The sequence below is a fragment of the Amaranthus tricolor genome, chromosome 1 (genome assembly GCF_026212465.1).
Source record: "Amaranthus tricolor cultivar Red isolate AtriRed21 chromosome 1, ASM2621246v1, whole genome shotgun sequence".
NCBI lineage: Eukaryota > Viridiplantae > Streptophyta > Magnoliopsida > Caryophyllales > Amaranthaceae > Amaranthus > Amaranthus tricolor.
The window spans coordinates 14,770,294-14,783,737 of NC_080047.1; the positions used below are offsets into that span (position 1 = coordinate 14,770,294).

The 13,444-nt window shown below is 35.0% G+C and overlaps 3 protein-coding genes across 3 annotated transcripts; 2 read left to right on the forward strand and 1 right to left on the reverse strand.

The window, feature by feature from the left end:
• The first annotated feature begins 425 nt into the window (after window positions 1-425).
• On the forward strand, window positions 426-1,188 carry LOC130799869 (uncharacterized). Its single transcript, XM_057663181.1, has 3 exons — window positions 426-659; window positions 741-987; window positions 1,070-1,188. Exons 1-3 carry the CDS (start codon window positions 426-428, stop codon window positions 1,186-1,188), a joined length of 600 nt encoding a protein of 199 aa, XP_057519164.1.
• A 624-nt stretch (window positions 1,189-1,812) lies between these two features.
• On the forward strand, window positions 1,813-2,865 carry LOC130799952 (protein ALP1-like). The gene has a single exon (XM_057663294.1). The coding sequence runs from the start codon at window positions 1,813-1,815 to the stop codon at window positions 2,863-2,865; it is 1,053 nt and encodes a 350-aa protein (XP_057519277.1).
• Window positions 2,866-4,148: 1,283 nt separating this feature from the next.
• LOC130805310 (LOB domain-containing protein 1-like) lies at window positions 4,149-7,503 on the reverse strand. The gene is made up of 2 exons (XM_057670028.1): window positions 7,046-7,503; window positions 4,149-5,240 (listed from the first exon to the last, which is right to left on the reverse strand). The coding sequence occupies exons 1-2, from the start codon at window positions 7,274-7,276 to the stop codon at window positions 4,893-4,895; spliced, it is 579 nt and encodes a 192-aa protein (XP_057526011.1). The 5' UTR covers window positions 7,277-7,503; the 3' UTR covers window positions 4,149-4,892.
• Window positions 7,504-13,444: the final 5,941 nt, after the last annotated feature.

Genomic DNA, 13,444 nt, shown 5'->3' on the forward strand with positions numbered 1-13,444 from the left:
TTCTTACTATATTCCTCAAAATATCCCAAATTCATCTTATTTTGTTCCTCAAAATACCCAAAATTCTCAAACTATGTTTCACCACCATCATCAATCTCACAATGTAACTCTAATATTGATATCTATTCAACTCCAATAAGGGGTGAAAGTTTAGACGAAAATGAGATGGAGTATGATGATGATGATGATGATGATGATGAAAATGAAGGAAATGATCAAGATGATCAATATGATGAAGATGGAGAAAACTCTGTTCATCATGTTGATGCTAGTCTTTACACCCAACCATCATTTCAAGATCTAGTTTCGCAATTTGGTTCACCATCGAGCTTCACTCAATTGGTTCAACCATCTCAACAGCTACCTAATAATAATGATGAAGCCCCTATACCTTCAAAGAAAAGTTGGCTCTCATATGTTCAGTCATGAACACAAGTACAGATCCAATTGTGAGCACCAACCAAAAGATAAGAGTGAGGTGGCAGAAAGTTAAGGAAGCTTATGAAGCAGCGAGGATGGAACGACCCCATCTGATCCCACGAAGAACCGCCGACATGCTTAAATGTCGTTGGGATAGAGTTGCTCTAGCATGTTTGAAGTGGTCTGGAAGTTATGATGAGGCTCTTAGGAGGAAGAAGAGTGGCACGACAGACAAAGATGTGCTTAAAGAAGCCCATTTAATCCATCAAAGAAAACACAGTAACTTTAACTTGATTGAGCAATGAAAAATTTTAAGAAAGTATAACAAGTGGAAGCAAGTGGTAAAAACTAATCAAAAAAAACAATTGGATCAACAACCAACTGGTGATGTTAGTAGTAAAAGTAGTGGGAAAAGATCAAGGACGGAAGAAGATTCTGAAACACCAACAAGTGAAGCTCAAGGAGGATCATCCACTCGCCCCGAGGGTGTGAAGAAGGCTAAGGCTCGCATGACTGGGAAAATGGTTGCAGATCAATCAATTCAAGCTTTGAGTGCATTTGGAGAGAGTCTTCGACTTAATTCAGAAATAATGAAAGAGGAGACAAAAACAAAAAGAAGCCCGAAAACAAAAACAACTTCAACTGGAAGAATATCAAATGAATTGGGAGATCTATAAATCATTAAGAAAAAAGGAAACTCTTCAGTCATGGGAAGCTGATATGATGGTTCAACTTGGACAATACCTTCAGAATTACAATCGTCAGTAGATATTTTAATTATGTAATGTCTTAATTATGTTTTAATTATGTATTGTTTTTAATGATGGTTTAATTATGTAATGTTTAAAAATGATGTTTTAATTATGTAATGTCTTAAAAAGATGTTTTAATTATGTAAGGTTTTCATGCATTAGTCTTCTCATTTCTATCACCTTTTAGCATGCATTAGTCTTTTCCTTTCCATCACTTTTTGGCATGCATTAGTCTTCTCATTTCCATCACCTTTTTGGCATGCATTAGTCTTTTCCTTTCCATCACCTTTTGGCATGCATTATATTATATATGTGCACATCCAAATTCAATTGGATGTATAACTTCAAAATAAGCTTTTCTAAGTTCAATTTTGCCTCATCCACTTCAAGTTCTTCATCTTCTGACGAAGAGAATGAACTAATACATAATATGGTTGATTATGCCTTTTAATACGCAATTCCTCCTATTGTTTCAACACTACAACCAAGGGTGAGAACAAAAAAAAAATGTCGAATTCAAAGAGACCATTCAAAAGGTCATTCCCAACTATTTAATGATTATTTTGTTGAAAATCCTACATATTCTTCTCGATTGTTTCGACGTAGGTTTAGGATGAGGAAACATGTATTTTTACGGATAATGGAAGCTGTCTCCAACAACGATCCATGGTTCACTACCAACATTGATGCAACTGGTAGAAAAGGTCTAAGTGCTTTACAAAAGTGTACTGCAGCTCTTCGTATGCTAGCATACGGGGTGGCTGCTGATCAAGTTGATGAGCACCTCCGAATTAGCGAAAGCACAGCACGAAAAGCACTCACTCATATCACAAAGGGAATAATCAACCAATTTGGGCAACATTATTTGAGAAAACCAACAACACAAGATTTGACGAGATTATTAGCCTTTAGTGAAGAACGAGGATTCCCTAGCATGATTGGTAGTGTTGATTGCATGCATTGGGAGTGGAAGAATTGCCCAGCAGCACGGAAAGGGCAATATCAAGGCCGAGCTGGTGTTGCAACATTAATTCTTGAAGCTGTCGCCGATCATGACCTATGGATATGGCATGCCTTTTTTGGGATGCCAGGTTCATATAATGATCTCAACGTGTTATATCGATCACCTCTTTTAGTTGATTTGTTTGAAGGAAGGGCACCACCTGTCAATTTCACGGTGAATGGAAATCAATACGGCATGGCTTACTATCTCACTGATGGCATTTATCCTAAATGGGCTACTTTTATTCAGTCTATTACTGAACCGCAAACAGCAAAAGCAAGGTTATTTGCCCAACATCAAGAAGCAGCAAGAAAGGATGTGGAGCGAGCATTTGGAGTGTTGCAAGCTCGATTTGCAATAATTAGAAAGCCCTCACTTGCTTGGGATGAAGAACGACTCTCTGATATAATTACGTCTTGTATAATTATGCATAATATGATAGTGGAAGATGAAAGAGATACATATACACACTATGCTGATGGTAGAGAGTTCATGGGAGATCGCCCAAAAGGTCAATCAGAAGGTACAAGTGGATTAAATGATGACTTTGAGTATTACACAGATAGAATTGTTGATATCAATCGATACTTGGCAAATAAGGATGATGTTGAAGATCGACAAACACATTTATCCTTAAAAGATGACTTGGTTGAAAATATCTGGCAAAAGTTTGGAGAGAACCGCAATTAATGTATCATTTAAAATTTTAGTTTTTTAATTTGTGTATTTATTTTATGTATGTGCATTGTAATATTTATTTGAAGTTAACGAATTTTTCTTAAATATTAAAAAATATTTATTAAAAATTATATTTATATTTATATTTATTAAAAAATATTATTTTTATTAAAAGAATAATTTTTTTAGTTATAAAATAGTAGATCTATTTTAATCAAATAAAAAATTATATTAACTTGGTACATGAAAATATTATTATAAAAAAATAAAGATAAATATTAGATAAATTAAGGGAGAGAAATTATGGTGGGATAGAAAAAAAGTAAGAAAGAGAGGATGATGACCTTTTAAAAGAGGTCATTGTTAATAAAATTAGGTTGAAAGATGAAATTTTAGGAGAGAGAAAAATTGTGAAATAGTAAGATGACCTTTTTTGGGTCATGAGTAAGGATGCTCTTAGGATGGGTGACCTCCTGGGATGTTTTTCCGGGCGCGCACGAGTGAGACCAAAGTGTGCTGGGAAGACTTGTGTTGATCTGTGAGGCCAGTCTACAGTCTCCATGAATAGTCATCAGCGGTCCGAGGGGCTGGGGTGTTATAGAGGTAGTATTAGGTGGTAATGAAATTTTGATCACACAAAAGTATTTTTGTTTATAAATTTTTATTATCATGGAAATAATGTAGAACTTTTGATGAAATTTTTCACTATAAATTATTTTCATTATCACAATTTAATACCATTAATACCACTAACCAAACATGCCGTAAATTCATTAATAAGATTACCACTGCCTACTGAGCCTTACCGTTGTTCTTATTTTTAGCTTCATAACCAAAATTGTTGTAGCATTGTGAGAATTGATGACCCATTTATACACAAATAAAACAACAATTGTTGGTTTTACCAACCTTATCTTTCTTTTATTGGCCTGTTGCGCAAGATAGATTGCGGGTAGCTATTAGTTTACTAAGTTATTGTGCATGAGTTAGTTGTATAAGTAACTCATAATATATTCGAAATGTTATTTAACTCACGTATGAGTCGCGTCTCTTAGTGAAACCATCTCGTACAAGAATTATGTTAAAAAATAAAAAGGCTTCAAATGAAATGTTGTATAAGTCTAGAAATTGCTTTTTATAAACAAATAAAAAGGCATCAAATAAATTGTTAATAAGTCTTGAAATTGCTTTCTAACATCTAATGAATATTATTAGCTAAGAAATGTGAACAAGTAATGGTCAACAAGTAATTGGATGAAGAAAGTCATGGATCGCGACTTAGATTAGCCTATCACCATTACATAGTGATATTAGGTTACCAAAAAGTAGTTTTATATTTGAATTATGAAGAACATGATAAGAAAAAAACTTACAAAGTTGACAAATCTCATGTCTCATGGAGTTGAAGATTACATGAGTGGATAGACTTCTAATCTACTTTAGCATTACACCACTACATTATATTTTTTAAAATTATAACCTAACCTTTTCATACAACTATGACCCCAAGCTACTTTGCTTCATTACTTTAATAATAATATTATACATATATAGTAAATCTCCTGTGCTCATTATAGCTAAATTTAGCTGGGAGTTGAGTAGAGATGTCAATGGATCATGTTTGGATTGATTGGAGCATTGATTTTTCTAAATCTATTTGCGAAAATTTGAAAAAAAAAACAACTTTTTTTTGAAAAAAATTTCAAAATAAGCTTCGAAAAACTTTAATTTCCAAAGTAAGCGTCTCCATATTAAAACTGAGATCATCTATTTGTCCGATGCTTTTAATAGCGAACAAAAAACTGGTCAAAAAAAGTCAAAACCTTTGTCTTTTTTTTATTCGCTGTTAATAATAACGGATAAAGTCATGGTAATTTTTTTTTCTCTTGACCTTAAGCTCAGACACGGAGACACTTATTTTGAGAATTAAAATTTTCTGAAAGTTATTTCGAAATTTTCTTAAAAAAAACTCATTTTTATCCAATTTTTCTCCATTCGCTCCACTCGATCCACCATGGAGGGTCCATGTGGGACTACACTCATGTCCAAAGAGGCTCCCAAAGCGACCCTTCTAAATTGTTGTCATCAATGAAGCAATCATAATTACTCAAGCTGTTAGGATGTTCAGGCGACTGTGACTTAGATGAGGTGTTGGACGGAGGAGAATGATCCATTTCCATGCGAATTAACGCCCAAAGACTGGTTTGTTGACATTTCATATTCACAAGTTCGGCTTGAGCCTTGGCTAACTGTGCTTGTAGCTCGTTCACTTGTTTCTGAAGCTGACATATTGCGCCAGCACACCCGTAAACTGGATCTCTTAGTCTTGCATTTGCTTCGTAAACCATGCTGCTCACTGCATCTGTCCTTTGTGATTCTGGCAGTTCCTGATCATTTTCAATCCATTCATATCAAAAAGTTGATTAGTTATGGATCAATTTGAGATTGTTGTGAATTTATTTCAGTTCCTACTTCTGCTTGCACAACTAATGCATTCATATATGGTCAAACTAGATTCCCTAGTAAACAGGTTGCTTTTTTATGTAATCACTGAAATATTTGACTTGGAAATATAGGTTATGTCTCATTTTCGGACATTAATACATAAAACACATTTATCAACCGGTACCAAGTAAGCAAGAGACAATGCTAATGGGCATCATCTTTTTCGATAACTAATACATGTTCGTCCGAGTAATACATGATGTAATAGTCTATAAAATTTAATATTTTGAAGCTATGTGTAGCGTGTAACATAATTTGCCGGGTAATTTGCTTTTTAAAATGACGATTTGCTCAAAATTCTCCAAAAAAAGCTTTAAAACCAACTAAAATTTGTTTTTTTTCGATTCGCGATTCATAAGGACATTAACCACACAATTTTTACTCGATACATCAGGTCAATATAGGTCAAAAGATTGAAGAGAAGGAAAATAAATGTATGGAACAAACAAGTTTCATGAGAAGAATTAAAACTAATTTTTTAGGGCTTTGGATACTCTAGCTAAGAGTTTGTAAGGCTAGTATAGTCATTCAAGAAAAGTGAAGGAGGAAATCAAGCTAAGTGGTTGATAAGGGAAAGCAAAATGATGCAGTCAACAGACAAGGTATCATTGAGATGTTCGTTTGGTAACTAACTACTAAAAGAGAAGAAAAGAATTTTGGTAGGTAGTTTGTCATTTTAACCATCCAAGTGTATTATGATACCCACTAGATAGCATTATTTCTTCATGGGTATTTTGGTAATTCTAAAAACAGCTTTATCTAGATTAGAGAATACCCGCCCTTTAGCTTTATTCTTTGGGAACATTACCCCAGACATAAAACAACACAATACATGCTTTGCTAGTTTTTGCATTTCCTGCATTCACACAACTCTCTTTTTTTACTAAGTTATACACTTCTTCTATTTCAATTTGTCACCCAGAAACAGGGAAAAATAATACAGAAAATGTGATAATTCCAAGTTGTTAAAATTTCAAATAATAGTCAAACTTTTATTCAATTAATTGTAAAAGAATGGAAATTTAACTTAGGATCCGTATATCATATAGTAAGTACTCCTGTGTTGTTAGGAACTATTGTTGAATTAATTTATCGTCAATCATCATATCAACTACCACAAAATATAGTAAATATAAGCTCTTAATTATTGAACTAGTATGCTCATATGAAACTATCTCAATGCAATTAATTTACTGATTGAAAGTTGAAAATCAGCATGATTTCCCATTTTCCTCATAAAAAGGAAGATTATTTTTGTTTTTTCAAAAAATGTTGATTTTTATCTAACTATTCACCTTGTCGCAAATTTAACAAAAGAGGCAAATATTACTTGTCTCATTCAGAAAATCAACTACAAGCCTTTTGACTAGAGATTTACATGATTGCACATCTTCAATTTCAAAATTCAGGCGTTGTTAAGCATATTTTGATTTCCTAACAAAGCGCACTATTATCACATACTACAATTCAATGTATTTAAAAAAAAATAATGAATATAAACAAGCAAATTAGTCTTTTCGTGATGATCGGGCGGGAATGATTGGGATGAAAATGATAATGAATCAAATTAGCAAACTAGACCACTCAAAAGTTTTCAAAAGAAGAATGCATTTAACTTATTAGCTAACTACAATAATACCAGGAACATTGCAGAAATTAACATAAAGATGTAGAAAAAGAGCAATACCTGGAGGAACTTGATAATATTGCTCGCCCCAAAAACACGATGAGCAATGGTGAACTTGAGAGGCTCAGAGGGAGGAAAGTAAGGGGCCAAAACACATTTGTCAACACATCTCCGGCGAAGGATCTTACAGGCAGCACAAGGGCTGACAATCACAGTCGCAGTTTGGGAATTCGGCGTAGGAGTGATTTGAGAAGAAGGGGATGAAGGAGAAACAGAGTCACTGCAAACCATGGTCAAAACAAAATCAGAGAACAAACTTGAAAAAGGTTGAATATGGAGGGAAATAAACAGCTTTTCTTTTTTGATAGAGAAGATCAAGGAAAGTAGGGGAATGTAGTTTTCCTAGCAAAGTAAAGTACATACTTCTATTTATATATGTAAAGAATTAGAACTGTACAAGTCTTGGGGGGTTGGAAGTTGGGACTTAGAAGTAGTAGGACTTTCATGGGGTTGGACATCAACATTTTAAAATTTTTATCTTATTAGTAAGACGTGGCTGCTATCAATATACCATTACCATTTGAACGAATGGGTAGTAATTGGGCTTTCTTATTGGACTTGTCTTGCTTGTGAATGGTCAACCTCATATACAGATAAGTGAGCTAACATTAGGACTGATAGATCAATTCAAGAATTAGAGAAGTAAGAATTTCCAAGGATCAACAGAAAGATAAACTCCCATCATCATCATAAGAAACAGCTGGTCTCCTGAGATACTATCACTCTAAGAGACGTCTCTCAGGCTCAGTCCATTTAAAGTTTGATGCCTACTCTTACTATATATTTTCCTTTATGGGCTGGCCTAATTAGAGACTCTTACAAGAATTTGTGAATAAGAAATAAAAACACATCACTTCTTATTTTAAGATAGTTGGCCTAATATTAGTACAATTTGTCAAAGATAAGTGAAAATAACTAAGAACTTATTTGTTTTAGTATTCACTGTACTGTTTATTGTACCAAATATGAAAAGAATTTTGATTTACAAGCAAATTTTTGTAGAATTTTCAGGCTTTGGATTCCTTAAAAAAACATTACCATAAAGTCCATTTCAGTCCATCTGATTTCAAGGTGAGAAAGAGAGAAGAGGGAGGAATGGGGGTGCACACTGTACAGAAGGATATCATCAGCACCAATCATGACAGGCTCAATCAATGTTTTAAACTCAACTACGAATAGCAACTTTTCCTAAAGAGAAATGGAACCACAGATGAAAAAGATCAACTAAAACTTGGGAAGGATTCTATGATAGAATAATACCATGAATGAACACAAACTGTTGTTTCAAGAATCATCACTATGCTTAGCGGGATAGTGTTGTACAGAACGACTAAGTGAATATAGGATTATAAGTTCTTTGTTAAGAATACAATACATAGTTGATGGCAGAACTAGCACCAAAATTATAAGATGTTAGTTCAAGTGTCTCATGACTTTGAATATATAATCGAACATGCCTTATCATGTACTTTAAAGGACTTTGAGGATGTGTTGAGATGGAATGATCAATAAAATGATCGATGTGGAGCGTTTGAGGCTTCATTAAGGAGTGGAACATGCCTTGAACGAGGCAAGGCATGAGAAAGTAGTTGCTCGAACAAGAAAACACGAAAATACAAGACAAAAGGTTCTGAACCCAGTGCTCGTTCGAGCAGAGCTTGGCTCGTTCTACTCGAACGAGCAAGTGCAGCAGGTGCAGTCAGAAGGCTTCTGGAGAGGGTGCTCATTCGAGCACTCTGCCTTGGATTCTCTTCTAGACTTTTGAGCTGCATCTATGCATTGATGGCACATTATATTCATTGTTTAATGTAATGTTTAATTGTGAATGTTAATTGCGTGTTAATGGTGAGTTATGATGGAGTTCTAGAATAATGTATTCCTTCCCTATAAAAGGATACATCATTCATAAAATCAAACCACCACAAACAACACAAATTGAGATAGGGCTAGTTCATTTGTAAGAAACTTGGAGTGTTTTTTCATTGAATTAGTGTTTGTGATCTTAAAGTTTGTTCTCAAGATAGAGAGGGTTATTTATAGATTGTATTGTTGAATCTAATTATAAATAAATCTTTGTTGAGGGGGAGGTATCCAAGATACCTCATAAATCGTTGTGTTCATTCTTCTATTGTTTTTTCTTTGAGTTTTTCACCTTGTTCATTGATATAACCTCATATAGCTTTCATTTCATAAGAGATAGGGAGTGATTGAATTCTTTATTATAAGTCTATTTAGCTTTTGGTTTATGATATATACATATTTTGTAACAGGTTGGGATCATTTTGGTATGGAGGACCGAAAGAAGTGTGACTTGAGTCTTGCATTAATTAGTCATATGTTAGATGACAATTAAAGTGTAGAAGAATTTGATCTTAAAGGTTAAAGTAACAAACTATGATTACTAGACCTTAAGCACACATTATTATGAGTAGTAATAAACACTCCAATTCATGAAGTAGTACACACAATCATTGTGTGCATAAAACAAAGCAATGGAGTATCTCACATGGGTTTGCCATTGATAAATAAGACAATGTACTACACACTAGCTATGGGTGCATAAGGGGAGACCATAAGGGACTTTGAAGACCGTGCAACAAAGCTGAAAAAAGCAACAGAAGGCAGCTAGCAGCCGCTCGATTGAGCTCAGGTCGAGCAAGGTGCAGGCCCCCCTTTCGAGCATGCTGCTTGTTTGTTTCTGTTTTGGTCCATTACTTCCTAAGTCCTCCTTTGCCTATATATGTGTATATGTTGTATGTATTGAAGTAGAGCCAAGCTAAAAACTTGAGCCTCCCATCTATTCTTACCACCCTCTCTAATTCTCCACTCAATGTATAGCTCACATATACAAACTCCATTGATGTAATTCCTTCAACATTATAATGAGCCTTCAAACTCCTCTAACCTTTAAACATATAATGATACACTAGTCTAGGATGGTGGATGTAGCCTGGTGAACCACCTTAAATCTTGGTGTTAATGTTTGCTTTACTTTTATTGCTTAAATCACCTTAATACTTGCATATAACCATGGTTCATTAGTGCACCACCATGGTCATTAACATTTTGTGCCACCTTTAGGCCCACGCTTCCGCATTAGTTAGCCTACTCTAACAAGGACAATAGAAAACATGGGATGGAGCTAGTGCATGCTGCCTCAGCGTGCTTTATGAATTATGAGCTCCCTAATTACATGAGTTGACATACAGATCTCATCAGCTCAGTTTTGGTCTCCCATTCCTTGATTTATTCTGCAAGTTATAATTAGAATTTTAACTGATTGAGCATTATCATGATGTGTGGTGAAAAATGGTAGTAGTCCAATAGGGAAGCTTTTACAATTGTCAAGCACACAACAGCGTTGCAAACTAACTAATATTAGTAACAAAAAACACGGAAGTCTTGCATGTTTAGGTATGCATCAGTTAGTTCATGAAATCAAAACCAAGTCAATTGAAATACATTTAGGTGATGTTCTTATTAGTCCCGTCCAGTATTCGAGTTAGACATAGAATGAGCATGAACCTCCAACTGGGCGACTAATTTCATCTTCAATATGCACAATACACATTTATTCACCACCATGCTCGTTACCTAACCATTTATTCGGCGCCTAGTGGGTAACCCCTCTTATCAGTGGATAAAATTTCTGGCCTAGTTACTCACCACTAAAAGAAAGAGTTTGAGATGCTTCTTGTTGAAATTTAATGGTGGACTCATGGGTTGGTATCCTATGCGAGTATGGTTATTTTGAGAATTAAGTTGGTTACTTATTGATGATGATGTTTAAGTGTGATTCAATGTATGAACTAATGGTGTATTGATAGAGTCATTAAACATATGGAGTTATGGAGTTGTTAAATGAGTTTAAATGAGGAGTTGAAGGGGCCAAATACTTGGTTCTGTGCCAAGTGCTCGGACGAGGCAACACATGGATAAAGCTTGACTTGAACGAGCCATTGAAACAGTAGCATCCAGTAGCTCTGGAAGACAGGCGCTCGAACTAGCACCCATCAGCTGCCAGATCCGAAGCTGCCTTTGGAAACTGCTCGAACGAGCGTGGGAGAGCTCGAACGAGCAAGTGCAGCTGCAGGTCTCTTGGATTCTGATTTGGTCGATTCCTCTTCCTAGGAGCTGTTACATGGTGTTAATTCTTTGCATTAACTTTGTAAACTCATTAAGTGTAATTTAGCTCTATAAATAGTGAGCTCATTAGCAAACCAAAACACATCAAACACCAAAACCCCAAGCCTAAACACATACCTTTATTTTATCTCTTACTCAATTGTAATACTTCATTTGTAAGAGTGTTTTACTCCATTGAAATAGTATAAACAAGCAACTACACACCACGGAGGACGTAGCCATTATTGGGTGAACCTTCTTAAATCACTGTGTCATTTTTGCAATTTATTTTCTGTCAAACGTTTGTTAATTCATTGAAATCGTTATCGTTCATCAAAGTACTTCAAATCATATCGATCCTAGCTCACATTTCACTTCTACTTATATCCTTACAATTTGTTGATATATAGGAATCTTACAAGACCTTACTGCCCTTATTACATGGATTTAATCTTAGTAAAGGATCCTGCAGGATATATACTATATACTATTGTATATAGTATATAGAAGAGTTGTTGAAGGACCCGAGCCCTCATTACTATCAGTGAGTGAAAGATCCTATTACTGGTGAACATCTTATCTAAAACAAGGAAAGTTGGATTGGGTCGAGGACAGATTCTCTTTGACCGTAAAAGTGCGCTTCCTATCTCCACCCTTGAACTGAGCCATGAGAAGGAAGCCTTTCAGCAGCCCTTGTTCTTCTTTCTTTTTACTTAATTATTGATGGCCGTAAACTCTTGTTTCAAGTTTTGACCGCACATCAGGGAAGTCCCAGTAAACTCTTGTTTCAAGTTTAGACTGCACATCAGGGAAGTCCAACTCTTACTTGTTTAGCCCTCTGACGTCCTACTTTAATACCATTGAAGAAGAGAAACAGATTCTATCCAAATTGCTCAACTTTGAACTCAAATTCAACACTCTTTACTCTTTACTGCTTTCCCAAGCCTACAGGGAGCATTGACACCAATAGGGAAGCTTGACAGGAATTGTGGGCAAGGAGGGGGCACAACATAGATCAATGTTTCAAAATCATAGGGTACTCCGAAGAAGTTGGAGGGAACAAGACAGTAACAATTGTTCAAGGTGAGGAAAGTGAGACTAATTGTCACGAATCATCACATAAATATCCCAGGAACAACACATAATTAAAGCTCACAATAAATATTCACCGAAAATGAAAAATCAAATGATTTATCTACTCTCATTTTAATTTAATTAGATAGCCACTATTGTAATTCAAAAGGGTCAAAAGTTACCATTTTCTATTAACTTAGTATTGCAATGCATTATCATCTTGCTTCCTTAAATCTTATATTAAGCAGTTTCTAATAATGTAGTATTGCAATGGAGCATACAACTAATTTTCTTTTTTTGTTGAATCAATGCAACTTTAACTTACAGGAAACTAATTTCTCTCATTTTCACATTTAAGACAACACTAGCATGGATTGATTTACTAGTATTTTTAAGCGTGTAAGTAATTTACATTTAAGCAAAATTGCGGTCCAAGGTTTGTATTTTACAAAGCGGAACCAAACGGGGAACCTCATTTTGTTTTAAAAAAAAAAAATAGTGCAAGGGTGGTTATGATTTGGCTCTAAGGTTCCAGAGCCGCTTTATGTCCCCAAATTTGAGATAACTTAATGTCCCTTGGTACTAGTATGTTTATGTGGATTTGATGATACATTGGTGAAGGTGGAGTTATGATGATGATGACCGGTTCATTATAGACATTGATGGAACCAATTGTTGTGAAAACACTTTGTTTGGCACCATGCTCATAGTTGTTGGCATTCATGTTTCCACAAACTTAATCCAAGTATCTTGTTTTGTTAAAGAACCACAATTTAAGACAAATTTGTTGTTTAAGCAAAAGGTGTTTTCTTTTTAATACAACTTCCTATCAGCAAGTTCATGGTGTTCTTGGTTGATTTTGCAAGACTTTGTAAGTCTTTCGGTGTGTACTCCATTTGTGTCTTTCTAAAACATTTGCATATGGTCATCTTGATGCATATGTGTTTGGCGAGTATGCTTTAGTGCCTTTGGTTAAGTGTTCTTTCGGAGTGTTATTGGGTTTGTGTTTGTTGAAGGTGATCTATATTTGGTTGACTCAAGTCAAGGCGGAGATTGAAAGAAGTGTGCCTTGAGTCTTGCACCAATTAGTCATATGTTAGATGACAATTAAAGAGTAGAAGAATTTGGTCTTAAAGGTTAGGTAACAAACCAAGATTACTAGACCTTAAGCATGTATTATTGAGTGGTAAAGGGCACTCC

Coding starts and splice junctions, on each gene's coding strand:
- LOC130799869 (XM_057663181.1), top strand. CDS start 426: ATGAACACAAGTACAGATCCAATTGTGAGCACCAACCAAAAGATAAGA. Junction 660..740: donor GTGGCACGACAGACAAAGAT/GTGCTTAAAGAA, acceptor ATTTTAAGAAAG/TATAACAAGTGGAAGCAAGT. Junction 988..1,069: donor TTTGAGTGCATTTGGAGAGA/GTCTTCGACTTA, acceptor TTCAACTGGAAG/AATATCAAATGAATTGGGAG.
- LOC130799952 (XM_057663294.1), top strand. CDS start 1,813: ATGGAAGCTGTCTCCAACAACGATCCATGGTTCACTACCAACATTGAT.
- LOC130805310 (XM_057670028.1), bottom strand. CDS start 7,276: ATGGTTTGCAGTGACTCTGTTTCTCCTTCATCCCCTTCTTCTCAAATC. Junction 5,241..7,045: donor ATATTATCAAGTTCCTCCAG/GTATTGCTCTTT, acceptor GAAAATGATCAG/GAACTGCCAGAATCACAAAG.